At 57.1% G+C, this 21946-nt stretch overlaps 8 protein-coding genes across 8 annotated transcripts; 1 reads left to right on the top strand and 7 right to left on the bottom strand.

The window, feature by feature from the left end:
- Positions 1-126: 126 nt before the first annotated feature.
- B0I36DRAFT_296210 (uncharacterized protein) lies at positions 127-1599 on the bottom strand (the record flags this gene model as incomplete). The annotated part of the gene is made up of 3 exons (XM_046151888.1): positions 1112-1599; positions 809-1044; positions 127-739 (listed from the first exon to the last, which is right to left on the bottom strand). Exons 1-3 carry the CDS (start codon positions 1214-1216, stop codon positions 127-129), a joined length of 954 nt encoding a protein of 317 aa, XP_046006976.1. The 5' UTR covers positions 1217-1599.
- A 625-nt stretch (positions 1600-2224) lies between these two features.
- B0I36DRAFT_367257 (uncharacterized protein) lies at positions 2225-4486 on the top strand (the record flags this gene model as incomplete). Its single annotated transcript, XM_046159425.1, has 4 exons — positions 2225-2301; positions 2399-3868; positions 3934-4186; positions 4277-4486. 4 exons carry the CDS (start codon positions 2225-2227, stop codon positions 4484-4486), a joined length of 2010 nt encoding a protein of 669 aa, XP_046006975.1.
- Positions 4487-4753: 267 nt separating this feature from the next.
- B0I36DRAFT_367256 (uncharacterized protein) lies at positions 4754-6100 on the bottom strand (the record flags this gene model as incomplete). The annotated part of the gene is made up of 1 exon (XM_046159424.1): positions 4754-6100. One exon carries the CDS (start codon positions 6098-6100, stop codon positions 4754-4756), a length of 1347 nt encoding a protein of 448 aa, XP_046006974.1.
- A 4611-nt stretch (positions 6101-10711) lies between these two features.
- B0I36DRAFT_25522 (uncharacterized protein) lies at positions 10712-11880 on the bottom strand. Its single transcript, XM_046150865.1, has 2 exons — positions 11360-11880; positions 10712-11291 (listed from the first exon to the last, which is right to left on the bottom strand). Exons 1-2 carry the CDS (start codon positions 11787-11789, stop codon positions 10828-10830), a joined length of 894 nt encoding a protein of 297 aa, XP_046006973.1. The 5' UTR covers positions 11790-11880; the 3' UTR covers positions 10712-10827.
- Positions 11881-12584: 704 nt separating this feature from the next.
- Positions 12585-13918, bottom strand: B0I36DRAFT_333158 (uncharacterized protein). Its single transcript, XM_046155184.1, has 2 exons — positions 13333-13918; positions 12585-13239 (listed from the first exon to the last, which is right to left on the bottom strand). Exons 1-2 carry the CDS (start codon positions 13747-13749, stop codon positions 12694-12696), a joined length of 963 nt encoding a protein of 320 aa, XP_046006972.1. The 5' UTR covers positions 13750-13918; the 3' UTR covers positions 12585-12693.
- A 941-nt stretch (positions 13919-14859) lies between these two features.
- Positions 14860-16259, bottom strand: B0I36DRAFT_252034 (uncharacterized protein; the record flags this gene model as incomplete). Its single annotated transcript, XM_046150657.1, has 3 exons — positions 14860-15170; positions 15249-15878; positions 15938-16259. 3 exons carry the CDS (start codon positions 16257-16259, stop codon positions 14860-14862), a joined length of 1263 nt encoding a protein of 420 aa, XP_046006971.1.
- An 826-nt stretch (positions 16260-17085) lies between these two features.
- On the bottom strand, positions 17086-19060 carry B0I36DRAFT_367252 (uncharacterized protein; the record flags this gene model as incomplete). The annotated part of the gene is made up of 4 exons (XM_046159423.1): positions 17086-17785; positions 17887-18017; positions 18147-18460; positions 18532-19060. 4 exons carry the CDS (start codon positions 19058-19060, stop codon positions 17086-17088), a joined length of 1674 nt encoding a protein of 557 aa, XP_046006970.1.
- Positions 19061-19671: 611 nt separating this feature from the next.
- On the bottom strand, positions 19672-21207 carry B0I36DRAFT_333155 (Alpha/Beta hydrolase protein). The gene has a single exon (XM_046155183.1). It carries the CDS (start codon positions 21198-21200, stop codon positions 19929-19931), a length of 1272 nt encoding a protein of 423 aa, XP_046006969.1. The 5' UTR covers positions 21201-21207; the 3' UTR covers positions 19672-19928.
- Between the last annotated feature and the right edge of the window lie 739 nt (positions 21208-21946).

The raw sequence follows: 21946 nt of genomic DNA, 5'->3' as shown, positions 1-21946 counted from the left end.
AAAGGAAAGTCTATTAGCTGTGCTCGAATATTGCAGTCAAATAACAGCCCAACAATCATGTTCCGCCACATCCCCAAATCATTCTCCGGCAGCAATAAAGTCCCGGCGCCATGCGGTGCCAGACATTCAAGCCTTCCATGCCATCTCCAGCACGTCCTTCGCGCTCCACGGCTTGATCTCGTCAAGCTGTGCGTTGTGGGTAACGCCGCCACTCAGATCCGCGATGCCCCGCACAAAGGTCAGGTTGAACGCCGAAGCCATCCCCTGCAGCATCTCCTTGGGGAAGAAGGGATACATCTGCTTGTGCGTGGGCAGCTCGCCGGTCTTGCCGTTGTTATACAGCTCCGGCCCGTCATAGGTGACCTCGAACTTGGTGCCCTTGACCTCCTCGGCCAGCGCGAGGAACTCGTTCCAGGTCAGCGTCTCGGCCACGACGGTGGTCTCAGTCTCCCACTTCTCGACGTCGAGAAGAGCCGCGACGTAGCGCCCGACGTCGCGCGTGTGCGTGAACGAGACGCGGTCGTTGCCGGTGCCTGGGATCGCGGCGGCGTTGTGCGCAATGTCGAGCACGATGACAAAGGGCGTCAGGTAGGACTTGACCTTGGGCATGCCGAAGTAGTCGAGGAAGTAGCCGGTGCGGACCTCGGTGTACTCGAGGGTCTTGGACGCGCGGAGGACGTCGACAATGCGATCCTTCGCTGCCGCGATGGGCATAGGGTCGCTACAAGTGACGATTCGACTGTGAGCATTGTGCCTTTGCAACCCATGTCATTGGGAGGGTGCCTTTTGTGACTACTGCACGACTTACTTCTCGGGATGGCCGAGGGCCCAGTTGCTGGCGATGAAGCGCTTGGTAGGTCCGGACGCGTCCGCGGCAAGGGCAAGGCGGTCCTCGTAATTGTCCCCGTTGCCAGGCATGAAGCTGAGCGCAGAGACGATGGTGTGGATGTTGTTCTCCTCGAGGACGCGGGTGGCCGCCTCAACGTCCGAGTAGTCAATGGGAACAAAGCGGACGCCTCGCTCGGCTTCAAGAGCTGGATTGGCCTGATGGTCGCGAGATATGTCAGAAAAGAATATGCTTGATTGCTGTCCGTGTGGTCTGTCTCCTTACCTTGCGGCTGAGAACCACGACCTCGTGATTGCCTCGAGCCTGGATCCCCTCAACAAGAGCGCGACCGAGACCACCACTTCCTCCGGCGACTGCGATGACAACCATTTTGTTGGATTTTTGATTTATTGAGTTGCAAATAAAGGTTTGGTTTCGATTCGTTGTGAGAAGTCGCTCTGAGTAATAGACACAGAAGTAATTGTTTGGTCTCTGGTAGTTTTTGGTTGTGATGGATTGTGTTTATTTGTGTCGGTGCTCTGATGTCTAGAATATTTGCAATATGGATGGCACAGCAGCTCCTTTTGTACATCTCAGAAGTAATAGACGATGCTGCTTCATACTGATGCCCTAGACGTTGTGATCACGGCACACAGGAACAAGGTTGCTGATGACGAACGACCAGAGGGTAGTGCTGACAAAACGGCCACCGGCTCGAGAACTAGGCGTTGTACAGTAATCTGCCCGCTTCGCATTCGCAGCTGTGGGTTAGCTCATGCGGGAGAAGGTGTGGCTTGAGGACAAAGCGGACTTCGCTATGCCCGGGCCGTCTGATTAGCTGATCAGTGCTGCCTTAAGATCCGGGCGCAAATTGCGTCCGGGACTCCATGGTGACGCCCCATGATTGGCCGCTGCCCTTACGCCGTCAGCCACCCGAAGTGGAATTCATGGGCACTGAAAACTGGACCCCGGGCGCAATTTGGTTCCGCCACCGGATTTCCATTCATAAGCCCAGCCCGGCCGGCCCTTACCAGCGCCCGAGCGGGTTCTGTGAAGCGACCAACTCATCGCCGGTGCCCCCTAACGCCCGGAACGCCAACAGAAAAGTTTCCGGGCTCTACTACCATGGTATCGAAGTTTTGTCCCGTCGCCGTCCAGCTTTCCCTCCATCATGTCGCCGTCCTCGTCCGCGGATGACGGGGACGACATCCCTGTGGCCTCGGCGGCAGGGCCGCAGTCTGAGGCCGGCCAGAAAAAGGTTTGTCAGAACACCAAGCGGCCCCTCAACCTCCTCCAACTTGCCCGAGCACTGGTCGACTGATTGCTAGGCGACACCATCCAGACTCAAGTGCAGGCCTGCCGCCGATGCAATGAAAAGAAGACACGATGTGACAAGAAATGGCCAACTTGCTCAATCTGCGCGAAGCGCAACACGGAGTGCATCTACACAGGGGCACCACGACGGCGTGGGCCAGGTAAGAGGTGCGCCGGCATCCCTTCCCCTTTCCGCCGTCTCTTGACACACGTTGAGCGTGCATCAACGAGTGATGTCGCTAATTATCCGGTTTTCAGTAAGCAACATGTGCAGGACCTCGAGCAGAGGCTCCGCAAGATGGAGGCGATGATGCAACAGCAACAGCATCAGCAGCAGCAGCAACAGGGTACTGGGAGAGGTGAAGCATCGCTTACACCCCGAAGTCGTGAGAGCTCTACAAGTACCGGCCAGGAGACAAGTCGGCGAGAGCTTGTGCCAGATCCAGACCTGAGGGTGAGCGATCCGGACTCAGGGGCAGCCACACGGACAGACCGCGGCGATGCAGTCGACAGGCGTATAAGGCATACGGCAGGCCTGCTTGACCCGGTCTTGTCTGCCGTCTCGTTTTCACCGCCACAGCCTGCACCGAAGCCTGCGCTCGACAAGATTCGTGACAGGCTCCGGGGCTCAATGCACCTGCCAAATTTCATGGCAAAGTCCCTGGAGAGGCTGTACTCGAGCAACGAGATAGCTTGGTTTGTCGCACCACTGCTGGACGAGATCAACGCCCAGTTCCCCGTGCTCGACGTGGACAGGCTCGTGCGGCGCATCGAGGACATGACGACCTCGCCCGACCGCAGTGCAGCATGGACAACCATTATCGAGAGCATCATGGCCCGCGTTGTGCTCGTCCGTGCCGCCGCGGACGGTGTGCGTCGGTGCTACGACATGGCCTGGGACCAGATGAGCACCAGCCTCGAGCGGCTCTCGTCGTTATTGCTGGACGCTGACGCCGACGCCAACGGCGATGTCGTCGATGCGCTGCTCTCGATGGTGCTCTTCACCAGGGGCACTGCCGACACGAGAACGACCGCCATGCTCGTCCGCAGCGCCTTGCAGAGCCGCTGGGTGGCAAGCAAGAGCGATCCCGCACCCTCAGCAGTTGCTGATGACAAGACCCGCGACCTGGCAACGCGCAAGATCTGGGCGCTCTACGCGATCGACCAGGAGCTGTCCCTCACCCACGGCATGCCGCCCTCGATCCGCGAGCTCGACATTGACCAGACCATCTACCCGTTGGACACGCGGGCTTCCACCGATGCTCCCGTCCCCGTCAAGTCTCGCCCGCAGGGCCACTTCTGGGCCCGCGTCCGGCTCGCGACCATCACGGCCGAGATCCACGCGCGCCTATACAGCCCGCGTGCCGCCGCCAGCAGCAGGGGCCAGAGCGCCGGCGCCATCCTCGCCTGTGCCACCGACCTGCACGCGGTCCTGCGCAACCTGACCCTCTCCATCTGTCCGGCCACGGCGTTCGCGGCGCAGCAGCTCCCCGGCAGCATGGGCGGGTTCCTAGGGGTTGACCTGGCGCTACCCCTGGCCGACGTGTCGGTCGTGTCGCTGCACTTTGGCTTCTGCAATGCCGGCAGCATGATATACCACGCTGTCCTGCGGGCGGAGAACACCCCGCCCATCGCGCGCGAGAATGCCAGAGCATACTGTCTTGCCGCCGCGCGGTCGACGCTGTCCGCCCTGCAATCCTGGCCGCCGGCGACACTTCCGGAGTTGTGGTAAGTGCTCTAGACGACGAGTACAAACTGGCGGGCTTTTGTGATGCTGACATATAACGCGCCAGGCAACTGCTCGCATACCCCCTCGCGGCAGCACTTACGATCCTCGAAGCGCTCCTCATCCACCAGTATGGCGAGGAGGACCCGGGGGAAGACGCCAAGATCATTGCCCAGCTGGGCCAGTATCTCCGCCAGACCGCCATGGTCAAAGGGTTTCCTCTCGACAGCCTGATCGCGGGGTGTGATGAGATGGCGCGGCTCGCGCAGATCGCGGCGCACAGTCCGACCCACAGGTTTATGGACATGGTCATCATGACGGTGAGTTTTCCGGCTGGCGCCGGCCCCTGCATTCGTTCCATCAACGAGTGTGCCCTGGGAGTTCATAAATGACTGACATCCGAAGTATAGACTGTGCGCGATCTCTTATCGCAGGCCACATCCCCGATCTATATTGCACAGGGTCTCATTGGAAATCTGCCCACGCCAGACTCCAGGATATCCCGAGAGCTGGCGAAACACCTTCTGTGCAGTGAGCTTGTCGCAGAGATGCCGGCTCATCGAGCGCCGTTTGCGCCAGATATATTGCACCACCATGCCATGCGCCCAAAGAAGGCGTAGAGCAGGGCTGTCCCAACCCCCAGGAACAGAGGAGCGAGCTGGGACCATGATACGGGGGCTACGCAGGCATACGGGCATGCCGCATTCCTCATGTATGATATAAGATGGAGCACACAAAAATTATCTTTGATATTATCTTTGCTGTATCTTCGTTCCCCTGGCCCATTCTTAACTTCTCCTCCTAGGAGCACGCACTTTGCCGTTTGTGCTCCTCCTTCAAAAACTTAAGGGCATCGCCCCGACGTCGAAACGAGATTTCTTCAGGCATTAACCTGCCTGGTACATGCCCAGCGCAACGACATGCGGATTGATCCTGTCCAAGTTGAATGAGCTCACGCCGACCTGCGCATCCGTAATCGCAATATACATTGTGCCGTTGATGACCGGCACTCCGCCATACGTGGTCGCGTTGGGCTGGTACGTGTGCGCCGAGTTGCCCGAGATGTCGAGCAGCGGGGTGTAGGTGACCTCTGTGGCCGAGACCCAGGCGGCGTACAGCGGCGGGCCAGCCAGGATGCTCGTCGAGTAGCTGCTGTCGGGCCCGACGGGCTCCCCGGGGCTGTCCCACTGCAGGAAGACGTCTCGGCCGGGATAGCTCAGGGGCCTGGCGCGGTCGTGCGCTATCCCGGGCCCGCACATGAGCCCGCACGCCTCGCCGACCTTGATGTCGTCGTTGTTCTGCGTGCCCGCGGCGTCGTGGCGCGTCTCGTTCCACGACTTGCTCGCGTCCAGCCGCGCCGGGTTGGGCTGGTTGATGACGGTGAGGCGCGGGAAGTTCTGCCAGACGACGCGCTCGATGGTGGCGTTGCAGTGGCTGATGTACGGCGCCAGGAACGTCCACCCCCAGGCCTGCGGGATCCCCGCCTCGAAGAGCACCGGCATCGGGTGCAGGCCGTTGTACTGCCGGAAGATCATCTGCTGCCGGGCCTCGGTGGACACGGTCTGCGTCATGATTTGCGCCGCCTCGCGCGACTCGAGGTGCGGGAGGAAGCCGTAGACCATCGACTCGCCCCAGCGCGTGAGCTTCTGCCCAAAGTCGAGGTACTCGTGCACGTCCTGGTGCGGGTAGTTGTAGGTGCACCGCGACGGGCCCGAGCCGCCGAGGAGCTTGGTCACCGCGTTGGCGTGCCCGCTCTCCTGGTCGGCCATGTGACCCAGCAGGTGCCGGTCCGCGGCGCGGAGGCCGGCCTGCTCAAAGTCCATGTCCGTGTACGCGGCGAATCCTTGATGCAAGAAGTCGAGCTCGGCCCACTCCTGGTACAGCGCCAGGATCAGCGACTGCCGGTCGTACTCGGATGTAGCTTCGTAGACGGGGCTGGAGCTGTTGACTCCGACGCCGCCAAGGGGTTGATAGCCCGGAGGCACAAGCGGTGCGGGTGTGAAGTCTCCGATCGCGGCACCTCCTTCAGTATCTGTCGGTGATGGAGCCGGGATGTCGGAGGCGGCATGGCTGAACAGATATGTGTTCTCATTGTCGAGAAACGGCTCGCCGGTGGCGTCAGGGGGGTCAAAGGTCGTTGTGGGCTCCTGAATCACGGGCACCGCCAGGACACGAGATGTTATCAATGCGCCCCCTGCGAGGGCCAGAAGACCTCGGTTGTCACGCCTCGCCATTGTTGTACGCGTGTTTGCTGGGCGGCGAGATGTCGTTGGTGCGATCTGCACGAAAACGACAACGGACGAAGAGTAAGAGCATGGGAAAAACGCCGAGGCGTATGAGGAGCAGATGGTGCCCTCTGCTGTCTCGGGATGGCGGCTCGGGGTATTAATGGCCAAGACAAGCCAAGAGCACTTTGAGTTTGCGTGAAAAGTCTTGTTTCCTGGATGACGAAAGTCGAGTCACCGCTTGGCAGGGGAGCCACGTTTGTGCAATCCTCCCTGAGCAAGACTAGTAGAGTCAGGTTCAACAGCAAGATTGGGAAATATCGACTCTCTGAAATACGACCTCATCATCGACTAGCATAGAAGGGATGTTAAGATCGAATTATAATGTGGATATCGCTGAACCGCGACTCAAGATAGTTGTGGCACTGCCCGTGTACAGTGGGCAAAAAAGGTACTGGACCCGGGGACAATGCATGGCGCCCTGGATTCACCCAAGCCCCTCCGCACATTTACACCGTAGACTCAAGTCATCCAGAGTCTGTTAAAGTCTCATGAGCGTCATTTACATGTCTGCCATAGTCAGAGGCGTCGGAAAGTGTGGCCGTCGGCTCGAGTAGATCGTAATGCGTGGCAGACGTCCCCACTCAGGAACGTCTGCGAGATGGGTTGCCACCCATATTGGGCTCGCGCTAACCGATCTGTCAATACAACAAACTTTAGTGGCTGCGCTCTAAAATGGCCGCCCGCGCTGCTTCCGGCAGTTATCGAGACCTCATGCGGATCCTCTGGTGCTGGATGTTTGCTACTTGTGTTTGTTGAGGCTGTTCGTGACCTGGCCGGATCCGGACTGGTGGCCTAGGTTAAGTTAGCACTCCGGGCTATTTACGTACTAGCTGCTGGGAGGCTCGCTTTTCTTCCGATTGGGTCGCGGGCGCCGCATGGGCTTTGGGTATTTCTCACCAAGCTTACATGTATCTCTGCTCTGTACGCATATGCTATCTGTGCGTCTGTCTCGATGTATTCCTATCCTCCAAGTTGAACCGGCTAAGCAGCGCCTCGATCTCGTGGCATGTCTCACATCTGGCATAGGAAACGCGGGGGCTGCGAGCTGGCGAGACGGGAGCTTACCTCCGCTGGATAGCAGCGCGCCACATGTCTCAGAGCGAGCTAAAGGAGAATTATGTCTGGGAAGGCATGACCAACGTGAACAAGCCGATTTGCATTGCAAAGGGGTTCACGATGCTCTTTTGACATTGGAGCTTATCATCCCGGAGAACTATCCTGGGATGAGGAAGCAGCCGACGCGAGGGTGCTTGCAAGCTCCAAGTGTGACAGAGTTTATCCACAGGATGATTTATCAAGGGTGGGGGAAGGGTTGTCCATGGCTAGCAGGCTGAGCTTAGGAAGGTCGCGATTAGGAATGGGGCAGATGTGTGCTTATGTAACTTCAGAATGAGCCTATATAGTAGAAGGACAGACGGTGTGTTATGCCCAAGCCTGTTTGCCTTAATCTCTCGCCTGCAAGAATGTGAGCAGAACGAGGTGCCTGGCCAAGGGTGGAGATTGGGCTTCAGATAACATATCATATGCAGGCCTCCAACACATGCGTGCATATCTTGCTGCATGCATGCGCTGGACGCTACCCTGCTGCCTACACGCAGCCTTGCGACAGCCGTGGCGCAGCTTGTGTAGAAAAGCCCTGGTAGTTATGGCCGTTTCGCCATCATCTGGTTTTGACCATCACCTTCAAAGATTTTCGATGCTGTGTACTGTCAGTAATGTTCCTCATTAATGCGGAGACGCTGAATCTTGAGACATTCTACGGAGCTAATGTTCCGCCCTATACTATTCTCTCGTATACCTGGGAGGGAGAAGAGGTCTCCCTCTAAGAGTTTCGATAACTAGACCGCGGCGCGAGCCGAAAGGGTTATACTAAGATTGCCGCGGCCTGTGCCTAGTTACTGAAGTAGGGCTTTAAGTATATATGGGTTAATACTTGCTATATCGATAAGACGAGTAGTACTGAGCTTATAGAAGCTATTAACTCTATGTTTACTTAGTATAGCGACGCTAAGGTTTGTTATATATACTTGGAAGATATTATAGCCGACGATTCGAATCCCTCGACTACTTCGATTACAAATTCGAAATGGATAACGCGCGGCTGGACGTTATAGGAACTTCTAGTACCTCGCTATATAGAGTTCTACATAATAGACTGGACTTATATTGTAATACGGTACGACCTTACTCGCTAGATCGGTCTCGTAGCTAGGATTGCTCGGGACTATCTAGTTAATAGTCCGTGGCCGCGTAAAGCCCTGCTTACTTACGCGAGTATAGGCGAGAGGATAAGCTAGGCCGTATCGCGCCGGATAACTCGGAAAGAAGACGAAGTATATTATCTTCTCGGCCTATTCGACGTTAATATACCTTTAATTTACGGTGAAGGGGAAAAGGCGTTTCTTAGATTGTAAGAGGAGATCCTACGGTACTCTTTTGATCCTATACTGCTTATGTGGAATATGTCTCTTAGTAATCGCCTACTTCTACCGGTCGATAAACCCGAATATTCGAAGCTAGCCTCTACGATAAGGTATCTCCTTATAGGAAGACGCTATCCGTAGGAGCGTTCCTGGATAGAGAGCGATGAATCTTTCCGACTCCGCATGGGGTTCCTTACCCTAAGCGCGCGTTGTTTTACTAGCTGTAATATACTGATTACGCGCCAGATACCTAACCTGGACTGGGCCCTGACCCCAAAAGGACTGTAGCTCCGGCTTCCTATTTCGAGAGTGCCTGTCCGGAGAGGGGAGGAGAAAGATTCTATACGCTAAGGATATCTCCTCTTGCCCTGCTTTAAGCCGAACCAGCTACTTAACTTGCTAGCGATTCCCATTGCCCGTAGTGCCGACGGCACCCTCCGCCGAGGAATAGAGAAACCAGTCTTCATTCCTCACCAGAACTAGTATCACTGGGCGCAAGAACATGTTGTCCTGGCCACATATACGCAGGTCGACGCTGGCGGCAAGGCATCGCGGTCTCCAAACCCCAAATGCGACGTGTGGATCCGCTCGGTTCCACGAGACTTCGTCATCGTTGATCTGCCGGGTGATGCTGACGACGAGAGCACGGAGGCATTCGTGGTCGCCGACCGCGGTTGGACTGACTCCCGCCAGGATTTGGGGATGGCAGACCTTCATCTACGCCTCGAGAGTCTTGAAGGAAAGAAATTCTCCGTCAACGTTACGTGCAGGCCATATTCTGAACGACCCCCACGACAATTTCTCCCAAGCTACTACAGATCCTTCAGAGCTCAGTCGGACCAGAACTTTCATACTGTCAGCATCTCACAGTCACACGACACTGCATTGATCACGGGAAGCTTGTCGCCAGAAGGTCTGCCAGGCATAACAACAACTTCAGACTATGTCTTAACCTCTGTCGGTCTGATTTCTGCTCAGCTCACAGTAGAGTTCACAATGGGCCAGCCTGTTCTCGTGCTTGATATCCGTCACGGTCCTTCACGCTTTGGGAACGCCTGGACGTACTGGCTCGAAAACGGTTTGTCATAGTCCATGTTGAGCCTAGAAGGGCTCAGAACGGCCGCACAAACAGCTGCTCGGATCCACACAGCTACAATACCCCAGATCGCTCGCCTCTTTTATGAAAATAGAATAGGCGCTATATGTATCCTTGCATTTGTGTCCAGTAACCCCATCGACGCTAGCATCATAGGCGGGAAATTACTGACCTTAATTAAGAGATGTCCACCGCTCCAACGGCTAAGCGACCGGTATCTGGCACCGATTCTTGCCGACTGCGGGAATGGATGGAAACCCTATCTGAGCCGGATGCATTTAGTATCTCTCGATGCGTTCGATCAGTATTAGCAACACCTCCTCATTTTTCAGAGCTTCTATGTCACGATTCCTGCAGTCTCAATTCTAGCGCCTCGCACGGCTCCCTTTCTTCGGCCATACTGCGTCGTACTTGCAGCCGTCTGCATGGTGTTCTCGGTATATTGGGTGCCTCATCCGAGCATTCGGACACGCATTATACTTGTCTTTTATTCGGTAGCCAAATGGTTTCCGCGTGAACCAACGACACCGTTGAACGTGGAAGTCTTGGTGATGATGTGGTGTGTTGAATGAGTTCTTGTATTCAACAAGTTACGTGGAGAGATTGAACCTTGAGAATAACATCAGCACTAGGATCCACCCAGGTTAGCGTTCAGTCTGGCATGTCGCTCTAGAATGACTCAGCCTTGTCGTACACAATGGATGTTCGTCTAGATCAAAGGTTTTAGCGATAAATGTTCAGTAGGACAAGTTGTCTTTTGCGACTGCGGGATCTCCACTCCACTACGTTGTAGCGCGACCCATATCTCGGGGTGTGGTTGACAGCGAGCGTACGCTGCTCATGCCTTCCTAGACGTACCACACTGATTTCCATTGCAAATAATGTCATGATAGGCTTTTTACTTCAGAGCTGCTCATATGCCCGTCAGTGTCGTCCCCAATCATGAAAGCACTGAGGGGAAACCAAGATCTGTGGAAAGTGCACCCAAGCTCGATGTACAGCAGCGTGATATTACCCTGCGTCACTAACAGCGATGACGGGGAAAACAATGGCGCATCTTGGCATTGGCATCTTCCTTTCTACCATGCTGTACTTCTATGAAATATTCATCTCACCCATTCTACACGGCTTGAGGCCTCGTACGTACACCTCGATCACTTCTTTGTGAAGCGCGCCATAAACTCGACCTCTTTCGCGCTTGCGATGTATCTGAAAGCCTCGAGCCCTTTCAGTCCATTATGATCATCGCCAGTGTTGGCAAGATTTCCAGGCTCAAGCTCGAGCACACAGTTACGGTGGTTATCGGACGCCATGTGCTTCCTTGGCTGAGCCAGCCTCCTCATGGCGTTGTACAGGACTCTGGGAGCCACGTCCACGTCCGCCACGTCCGGCCGAGGCCAAAGACGAAGTCTGTGCAGCTCACGAACGAGGAGGCCCAATAGTCGCTGCTCACAGTCTACCTTTTCCTGCTCGATACTGTTGTCACTGCTGTAACGTGTGCCTTTCCACACACAAATTCCCAAGGGGCTCGCGTTACCCTCGAGGAGGACCGTGGTGGCATTGTAGAGCGGCTCCAGCAGCTTGCCGAGGAGCTGCAGGCGCAGGGCGCGGACATTATCTGGGGAAGATCTGAGCGTCAATACGAAAGCACCAAATGCCATCAGAACATGGCATACGGCGACGTACCCAGCAGCATGGGCGGAAGCGCTGTAAGGTGCGCGGTCTTAGTGAAGTCTGCGGGCACAGAGTCGAGCACGAGCACGGTGCCCGTCTGCTCGTAGTCGGCTCGTTGGCCGAGCGAGTAGTAAACCCAGGCGTGCGCGAGGAGGGTGGTGGCCGAGAGCTCCCTGACGTTCAGGCGCCGAAGCCCGTCCACCCAAACATGGGACAGTGGCCGCAGTATTTCGACACTGTCGTAACAGTCTGCCATGGTGATCAAGTCGTAGAGTATGCGGATCTTGCCCTGCTCGAAGGGGACGAATCGGCAGTGCATTATTTCGAAGAGTTTTCTCATGGCCTGTGGCGGAGCATCTGGGAGCTCCACAAGCCATTCCGTTGTGCCGTCCGGACCATCGACCTCTGTTCTTTTCGATTCAGCAAAGTTGCCGAAAAGCATTGTGTCGAACACGCGTGACGACCTGGCCAGCGTCCGAGAACAAACTTGGAACCGGACGGGGTCTCGAGGCACACAGAGTCCGCCGCTGCCGCTGGCGAGCACGAACAAATCGCCGCGGGGGTCCAGAACACATGTCGTCGTCGTCGTCGTCGCCGCCTCCATCTCCGGCAAGGGCTCTGGTGGCTGCCGCACCTCGCCAGAAGGCTCGGTCGGGGCATTTGACTCGGGCTGTTCGTTTTTCGGAGTGGACATGATTATGACAATTGAAGGCTGAACGATATCCAAAGAAATTGAGAAACACTTTATTCTGTTCAGATTCCATGTTTATAAGGAGTGGCTAAGCGCTATGCATCCTTGTCAGCTGAAATGCGCCGAGGTGCGGCTGGCTACTCCAAAGGCCATAGACGGCGGCAAGTCGGCCAATGGTGGTCGTCCCATGCTGGGATCCATCAAGCCTTGACGAAACAAGAAACACCTTTCCAAGTCATCGTCGAATCAGCAGCTCCAAAATTCTTTCTCCTATGGCAGTTTTAGAATAGATCTCGTACGCAGCTCACAAGAAACTACTAGACGGAAGACGAAAAAAAAGACCTCACTAGTGATTGTTGCATGACACATCGGAGCTTGGAGAAATACTGTTCCATTCTGACCTTAAGCGCGAAAAACACGCAAGCTTTGATTGGGCATGGTCTGACTACCACTCAGGCTCCGCCATGCCACCTTGCTTTGTTTCGTCTTCTTTGAGTAACAGTGGAAGTGTTTCTGTCATATGGGTGAGAAAACAATCGCAGATTATGTATTAACATTGAAGTCTCAGCAGGGATTCTATAACAACTAACGGATGCCACTAATGCTTGAGCCGGCACTGTATATGTGAATTAGGTTGAGTATATGCGCTCTTGCGTTAACTTGCCACTGGGGCGGCGCAGGATTGAGTTACGGTGAGTATGTTGACCGCGGCATGGACGATGAGCGCGGCTTTGCTTCCGCCAGTGCAGGTAGGATACACGAGCGGCGTCGGGTTGCTCCAGGTCGGCAGGTTCGGAATACTCCCTGCTGAATAAGTGTACTGTCCCGGGGCGCACTTGGTCAAGGGCAGGCAGACCAGGTTCACGTGGACCTCGGCCAAGGTGTAGGGCGGGTTCAAGAGGTATGTGACAGTGACGCGGCCTTGCGCGTTGGCCGTCGCGACCCAGATGCCGACGTCGACGGCCTTGGTTATGTCGTTGCCGCCGGCGCCGACGTAGAGGGGGCCCGAGATGCCGCCCTGCAGCTCGGCCACCGTGGGCGTCTCGTACCAGCCCCAGCGGTTGCAGCCCTGGCCCGACTGAGTGTTTAGGGTGGTGGACTTGGGGACGCCGCCGACGGGGTTCTGGTAGCCAAAAGCGGTGCCGAAGCCGCAGGTGTGAAGGCTCGGAGGTGGCGATGTAGAGGATGAGGATGAGGATGAGGATGAGGTTGATGATGAAGTTGAGGTCGTGGTACTAGACGTAGTATCAGAGGAAGTGGAGGACGTTGTAGCTGAGGATGAGGACGACGTTGATGATGAAGTCGAGGTCGTGGTGCTGGATGTGGTGTCAGGGTAAGTGGAAGATGTCAGACTGGTAGTGGACTCGCTCGTGCTCGACGACGACGTAGTGGTCATGGAAGTATCTGAGCTGATCGATGATTCCGAGACTGTGCTACTGCTGGAAGATTCGCTGCTGGTGCTGGATTCCGAGGCTTCGGATGAATAAGAGCTAAAAGAGGACGTCGTAGCGCTGCTAGATACTGTCGAGGACGATGACGGGTTGCTGAGGCTGTAGGTGCTTCCTGGCGAAGCCACCGGTACGCTCTCAGTCGTCGGATAAGGATAATAGCCGTAGGAGGGCGTGGTGATAGCCTTGGAGCATGGCTTAGCGTCCACAGCCAAAAGGGCCGCCGCTGTGAGCGCATATCCTAGAAGCTTTTGCGAGACCATGTTCGCTGGAAGGATCCGTTGGCTTTCAAATTTGATTCCAATTGCTGAAGTGATGGGGGAAGGCGAAGCTGGAGTCAAAAGTGCAGCATCAGGAGTTTATATACTTGAGATCAATCTGGTTACCACTCCACGTTCTGTGAGAAAATCGAAATGCCTGGCCTGAATACATATGGCGTGGTGTTCGAATTTCGATAGCACTCAGCCGAGGCCGGCGATTTCCTGATTAGGACCTAGTCTTCGCGCTTACAATAGCCGTTGTCTTCTAGGCCTGATGGCGCCCTGAAAGCGCTTAGCGGGCCCCCAACTGTAATTTCCACCTGCATAAGAACAAAAGCTAACGGTAAGTTCCGGCCGGGGTCGTGGGCTTCCAGGTATTTGCAGAGTGCCAAAAGTCGCCTTCCTTCAACTTGCAGCTGCGGAGGCGTCAAGGTTTCCTTCTGCGCAGGTACCAAGTCCCTGGAGCATCAACGAGAGTTGCTCACGGCATCGCTTGACGCCTCTTGACGAACCGTAGATTAGTATTGGCCATACAGTCCGCGGAAACTGCAACCGGTCTGAAATATCCCATGTATCCCGAGAAGGACCCGGGCTATTTGCCGGTCAGTAAGGAACCCTCACCAGTACGGCGCGACTGGCCCTGCCTGCATTCAATATCGTGTCATTAGCTTTTGGACCGAATGCATAGGACTCGGGCACCGCTCAGTATGCAAGCAGCTGCCACAGACACAGGCACCGAGAATTTCCCCTCCACTCCCGAAGAACCAACTTTTTGTTGATTGCGCTCAGTCTGACTGCGTGTCGAAGAGGACAAATGGTGGATTTCGTCCTTCATTCTAAATGTTGAAGTACTTAAAGGCCATTCCGCTCTAGACAGACACAGCTGAATAAGATAGCACGGTTCACAGAGGCAACCGAGGTCTAATAATCGCGGACAACCAAAGTGTGTTTGCATCTTGGCCTCATGGCCATCCCTAAGACACCCCACCTGATCCGTCCTGATGCACACATGGCCCCTATCCAGGGCACTACACTGCAAACCTGGCCTACTTGCCCCAAGTCTCCCCACCCCTGTTTGACAGCATGCTGCTTCTGAAAGACAGCCCAGCAGTCTTACCTCATGTTGAGCAGCAGATATCTGAACCCGGCATACGCCTCCTGGCCGCTGGGCAGGATCTGGTTGGCCGGCAGAACGAAGCCGTAGTTGCCCGTGTCGCGCAGCTCCGAGGTGAAGGTGTAGTCGGAGCCGATGACGTCGTTGACGTAGTCGACGCTGCTGCCCGTGGCCTTGTAGATGGTGCTGCAGATCGGGCCGTACTGGTACGTGTAACCCGACTGGGCCTTGATGGCCGCGACGGCGCCGCGGGCGAGCGACTGGAGCTCGGTGTTCTTGGTTGAGACTGCTGTGCATGAGTAGCCGTAGGCTGAAGTTGCAGTGCGGTGTTAGCTAAGTATTAATCTGTGGTTATTGGAAATGCAAGACAGGAAGAGGGCCAACGCACGAGTCATGAAGAGCTGGGAGTACGAGTGGTAGTCGATGAAGAGCTTGAGGCCCTGCTTGGACTTGATCCCCGACAGCCACGAGGACAGCGCCTTGAACTCTGGGGTGTCGCCTCCCGAAGTGCCCTTGAAGTCCTCGGCGCAGGGGTTGGTGGAGGCGCCACCGCTGACGGACCACTGGTAGTTCCAGTTGCGGTTGATGTCGTGGCCGACGCACGACGAGCCCGAGGTGGACTGGCGGTTCTTGCGCCACAGGCGGTCGGTGGTCTGGGTGTAGATGAAGCCGTCCGGGTTCACTACTGGGAAGAAGTAGAAGTCGTACTTGTCGACGAAGCCCTTGATCTCGCTGCTGGAGGCGTAGTTGGTGAGCAGGTTGTAGGCAAAGTACTCGACAACCATGGTGCCGATCCACTCGCGGGCGTGCACGGTGCCGTGGATGACGATGGCTGGCTTGACGCCCTTGCCGGCGCTGCCCCAGAGGTGGATGCCGGTAATGGCGTTGCCCTGGAGCGAGCTGCCCGAGGTGACAATCTCTGACTGAGACGGGTACTGCTGTTGAAGTCCTTTGAGAAAGCCGAGATGGTCGGCGTAGGAGTGGTAGGCATTGAACCAGGTCGAGTTGACGGCGGCGACTTGTGAACCATGTCAGTCCATTGATCTTTGAGAGGGGAAAGCATCGCTTGGTACTTACCAGAGAAGTCGGGGAACTCAGACTCCTGGGCAATTGACTCGCCGAGGTTCTCGTGCATGACCGACACTTCCATGCCCTGAGTCGCCTTGGTGAAGGCGTCGAACTTCTCGGGCGCGACGACAATGTCGGCAAAGCGGCCCGCCTGGGGTGCACCCTTCCAGGTGGACAGCCCAAGCTGGGACACGATGTCGGTCACCTTGGAGGCGTCCATGCCGACGGGCACACGGACGACCTTGAACCCATCGTACGAGACCTTGCGGGGCTGGAGGGCTGCCGCCGAGACGAGGCCCAGAAGGCCGTACACGCTGAGGAGCAGCTTCATGATGATGATGATGGCGCAGGTGGTAGTGACAGATGGAGGTGTTCCTGCCAAGCGTGTCTGCAGGCTTGGCGATCGGACAAGACCTCATTCCCTGGCTGATGGGTGAGCTTATATAGGCGTGACAGACCAGGGGGGCCCCAGCCTGCCCGGCGGAGGGGGATCGGCAGTGTTCGCCCACGAGCGATGTGCAAATGGAAGGTATGATCCAATAGTGGTGTTGTCGTAATCAGCACCTTCTGTATTCGAAGACAGTTGCCTATTCCTATTGGCGCCGCGGGAACTGCCATCCGCGCGAGATTGAGTGCCGGCCCTTGGCCTAAGCAGTCGAGGGACCTGCCGGATTGGTCTTGGCACGGGTGCATTTTGGAGCTAGGGGGGCAACTGCCGGTCTGCCCCTCCCAGGTCGATCAATGGGGTTGACCAGTGGGCGGCAGGATCGTCTCCCTGCAGAGGGACGAGTAGTCTTTCGACAATGTTCGCGGGGCGGCTAGTGTCTGAGAGTCGACCTGGAGCCGGTCTTGGGGTCTGATGAATGCTTGCCTCGCTCAGACTCAGTATTGTTGATGGTGCAGCAAGAATACTTTCTCGTCCCAGAGACACGACAACCCTGGAGAGATAGGATAAAAACAAAGTCAGTGTTACTTACGCTTTACCCAGGCGATTGACTCTGGAGGGCGGACCGCGACTATACGTTAGACAAAACCAAAATCTCTATGTTACAACCATGAGTTGAGATTCGCATCCCGCATCACCACAACCTGGACTCTGCTCTATTCACAACACGCTCTAATCCCACCCGATATCGTGTCTCACCGCCCGCCCCCCCTCAGCACACAGAAAGCGCATACCCTTGCTCAAAGCACTCGTCCCACTCAGTCCGCCCGGACTCCCAGAACGACTGCAGCGCGACATTCAGCATCAGGGGCGACGCCTGGCCTGCCGAGCGGCTCAGGAACTCGCACTCGTCGCGGATGTACACCCTGTCCTCCTCGCCGCGGTGCGCGGCCATGAACCCGGCGACGGCGACGCTGAACAGGCACGACTTCTGCATGAGGATGTTGGACCGCATCTGCGCGCGCAGCATGCCGAACAGCTTGTCCCCGTGCAGCGCCTTGGTGACCTCGAGCTCGACGGTGCGCGGGATCAAGCCGACGGCCTGCAGCGACAGGATGCAGTACAGCCGGGTCGTCGTCTTGAACAGCTCCCCCAGCGCGACGACCTGCGGCTGGTGGCCCTTGGTGATGCTGTCGGACCACGGGACCGGGTCGAACGCGTCGATCTGCGCGAGAAGCTCGGCCGGCGTGGGCAAGGGGGAGGGCTCGTCGGGCAGGTGGAACTGGTGCAGCATGCCCTCGGCGCGGAGCTCGTTGATGTTGACTATGGCGAGGAGCAACGTGCGAGGGCACATGAAGTACGGCATGATCTTTTCGTCGTACGAGTTCTCGATGAATCTTCGCTGCTCGTCGATGCTGACGCAGGTGAGCTGCTGGGTGCGGTGGGTGATGGCGTTTGCAAACATGCCGCAGCTGTTGTGCGGGTGTGAGAGAGATGGCAGATTGTTAGCAGGTCTAGATCTGAGTGTCTGAGTGAAATCGGATGCAACATGTAGGGATTGGGTCTGCCTCACAGCATGTATACGTGCATGACGGATTTTGTCTCTTCGGCCAAGGACTGGACAAAGTCGAGGCCACCGCACAGGTCGATCAGATGTCGCAGCCCAACATAGTGGATGCGCCAGTCTGGGTAGCATTGTTGGATCTGGACATGGCAGGTCAGCAGCTAGGAAAAGAAGCACAGGGTCCATTCAGACGCTTATATGCCGGGCCTGAGGGGCTGTCTACACAGCCCAGAGTGGCGACACGGCCATCTTCCACAAACACAACTCACATCAACCATGAGGAACGTCGCAGTGCCGATCAGCGCGATGAAGCGCCTGACTGGGTCCAGGCTGCCCATGTCCGCGGTCAGCCCGGCGATGGCCTTGCCGCGGTGCCGGTAGAAGACCTCCCAACTCTTGAAGACAAATGCCGGGTCCGTTGTGGTCGGCAGCTTGTGGATGCGGTGGCCGAGCGTGATGCAGATGACGCTGTGCCGAATCGCCATCGGAAAGTAGGGCACAGTCGGCAGCTCGAAGCGCCGGATGAAGGCCTGGGGTATCATTGCCAGGATGGGCTCATACTCTGGGTACATCTGTAGATCGTCTGGCACGGACCGAACCATGCAGGTCAGAGTGCTGTCAAGAGAACGCTCATTGAATCGCGGGCCTGCTTACAATACCGAGCAGCCTGGAATATCTGCTCAATGTCCTTGTCGTAAACCAGCTCGGGGAACAGGATGAAGGTGGAGTCGTACATGTCCTTGTTCTTGCCGGCGGCTTTGCGCAGGGCATTGTGCTTGGTCAACTGCCGCTCTATGGGTCGCAGGTCGATCTTTTCAGGCTTCTCCCCTGTGAGCCGGGAGATGAGCTCGGAGCCCCTCTTTGCCGCCGAGGCCATGGCCCTGGCGCCGTTGGGTGCGCGCTTCTTCTTGCGCGGCCGGGCGGTGACCTTGCCGGGGGCGAGCCACACGAGGGGCTTCTTGTCGTCGAAGCCTGGACAGACGACGCCGATGGCCTCGCACTTGCCGCAGACGGGCTCGACCGAGTCGCAGACGACACGACGGCGCTGGCACTCCCAACATTGCTTCTTGGGCGGCGGGGGCTGAGTATTGGAGGGGGCTGAGGCAGCGGAGTCCGACGTGGACTCGTCCAACGTGGACGAGTCTGACGTGGGGGAGAGGCCACGGATGGGGATGGCGGTCATCTTGGGCGGCTGGGGGTGGTGGCACGAGTTTTAAACTCACTGGACCAAGCGGTGAGCCCCAGGGGGACCGGGAGACGGGCTCCGGGTTCGTGGTGCTCGGGTGGCGGGACGGAGCTGGCGTGTTCGTGGCCGTTCCGTGCGGAGCCAGACCGGCACGGCGGCGGGTGCGGGTCAGTGTTAGGCCGGGGGCGGGGATGAGTCAGATTGCTGATGGCTGAGGAGGGGACAGGAGAGGATGGGAGGCTCCGCGCGCCGCAATGCGAGCCTGGCCCAAGGATGTCGCTGCGTGGATGATTCGCGGGTGACTGTTGTGCGCGTGATTGTGTGCGTTTGTGTGTTTGTATGTGTCTGTTTGTGCCTGGGTGCCTGTTCCTCCCAAGGCACGTACCAAGTTGGTGGGTGTGTGTGCCTTGCCAGGCAGCTCGTGTCGTATGGGTCTGCGCCACACCCGCTGCTGCGTCCCTCCAGATTGGCCGGTCGCTCGCTGTGGTCGTCCCCCGTGCGAGCAATGGTCTCGCGCAAGGCAACAGCAGGTTTGCTACTTTAAGGTCACTTTGGCCTGGCTGATTGCATGGGCCCTGGTCTCAACATGTCAAGACCCAGCCTGCTGCCATCGAGCGGGGATCTAGCAAACAATCCATTCTGGCTTGTGCTATAAGCACAGGTGCCTGGACTTATGTAAGCGTAAGCAGCACCGCACCCTCATCATCTATCTGCCAAGCCAAGCGCCCTGCCAGTCCAGATCCTCATCTCATCCAAAACGCAACATCAAAAACCATCACCAGCAGAAACCACCAGACATGTCGTCAATGGCCCTGAGCAGCAGGCCTTCCATGTCCCACAACCACCCACCCAGGCATCCCCCAGCCTAGTCAAGATGCTTCAACACAAACGCCATGATCAGCTCCCTCGCCTGCGAGCCCTCCCAGTGTGGCAGCAGCGGATACACGTGCACCATCCCGGGCTGCTCGACATACGTAAAGTCCTTGCCCTCAAAGCTCCCCGGCACACCCTCGCTCCCGTCTTGGCCCTGGAACCGCGCACTCAGCCGCCGCGCGTCAGAACACAGGATGTCGTCGGTGCCACACAGCAGCAGCACCGGAGGCAGCTGATCAATCTCGCCAAACAGCGGGCTCGGCAGGGGGTGTGTCGTCGGCAGCCCGCCCGTCCAGTACGGGATCAGCACCCGCAGGCCCTCGATCCCTAGCCACGGGTCGTGCTTGTCGAGCCGCAGGCACTCTGGATGTGACAAGGCGCAGTCCAGCAGAGGCGACATAAGGACGAGGGACCGCACTCGCGCCGCGAGCTCCGGGGCCGCTTTTCGCAGCTCCTGTGCAAGCCCCAAAGCAAGGCAGCCACCAGCCGAGTCGCCCGCGATGCTCACGACGGGTTGCTCGGTGAGGCGCACGATCCTGATCAGCCCGTCCACGATCTGGCGTGCTGTCGCTGTCGGCCGTGGCAGCAGCGGGTACACGGGAACCAGCACGTCCAGCCCCGTCTCGCGGGCGACCTGCGCGACGAACTTCCAATGAGCGGGGGCAGCCTCGCGGATCCAGGCGCCGCCGTGGAGGTAGAGCATTGCAGGCCGTGGATTGGCAGGAGACGTGGTCTTGCTCAGGTCTGCGGCGGATGGACGCGCGAGGGCGACGCGGTATAGCGGCCACTCGGACACATCGACACGCTCGACCACGACATCGCTGGCCAACCTTGGCGGGGCATACGGCTCGGGCTGCAGATACAGCGACGCCAGGAGGGCGCGGGTCTTGTCGGCGTTCGAGTAAGGCGCCTTGGAGCGGCGGATCCAGATGATGTAGAGCCGAACCAGCAGAGCAGACCACGAGGGCATATTGACGGAGGTGCGACAGCTGAATGTAGGATTGTGTTTGGGTGCCTTTCTTTGTGACGAGCAGAGAGTGCATAGATGTTGGAGGCAACAAGGGCGCCGGCCTCTCGGGGCATGTGGTGGAGATATTAGCGCTGGCAGCCGAGCCGAGGCAAGACACACCGTGCGTAAACTGTAATTGTATGCCGCCTGGCAAAACAATGGCCGCAGAGCGTCTTGGTGAGGATGCATGCCCACATCGTAGCCTACAGTCAGCAAAAACCTAATGACGGTGTGAGGCGTGTCCAGAAGCGCCATTCATCTGCCCCCGAGGAGTTCCAAAGGCCCGACGAGGTGTTCCGAGGTATCCCATAGGCTATTCCCTGCTGCACGTTGCAACACTAGGGCGAAGTATGGTTGCCTGACGCCGCCATTGAGGTCCCGTCGCGGGTCTCTAACGCAGAAAGCTGTATGCAAAGCACTACTGCAACGACTGCGTCAACAAGTATTCCAAGGCTCCTCGCGGACTTCAATTTGCCAGATCCCTGCGACAGGTCGTCCCGCCATCAGCCGCCTTCTGGTCGACGAAGTGGAAGTGCAGCTGAGGCTGGTCTGCCCAGGGGTGACACCAACGTATAGAAAATGCATTACCAATTCTTAAACTCCCAGGACCTCGTTTTCGTGAAGCCCTCTCTAAAACGCGAGGGGTCTTTCCTCCGTGAATATTCCCTGCCTTAGGTAAGCATGTATTGGCTAATTATAGCCGGGTTTGTGGGCTCCCTAGCATTTGACTGCAGCCCAGTCAATCCCCAGTACGGATCCACGTCAATACACTGCGCTATTCAGCCTTATGCGAACCTTGCCCCAGGCAGCACTGCCCACCTTGAGGCACCTATGTTCTATAAAGCAGCCACCCTGTCCTCGTCAGGAAAGACCTCTGCTCTCGTTCATTTCACTTCCGCATCACAGAACTCATCTTTCAGATCGCCACCGTTCAAGGGGGGTTATTGATGCCCAATCATTCTCCATTGTCCAGCCATGGTCTCTAAATTTCTCCTTCAGCA

This window comes from Microdochium trichocladiopsis, assembly GCF_020744255.1.
Source record: "Microdochium trichocladiopsis strain MPI-CAGE-CH-0230 chromosome Unknown B0I36scaffold_10, whole genome shotgun sequence".
NCBI classification, from domain to species: domain Eukaryota; kingdom Fungi; phylum Ascomycota; class Sordariomycetes; order Xylariales; family Microdochiaceae; genus Microdochium; species Microdochium trichocladiopsis.
Note: the sequence above shows the minus strand (reverse complement) of the source record. Positions and strands in the feature narration are given on the sequence as shown.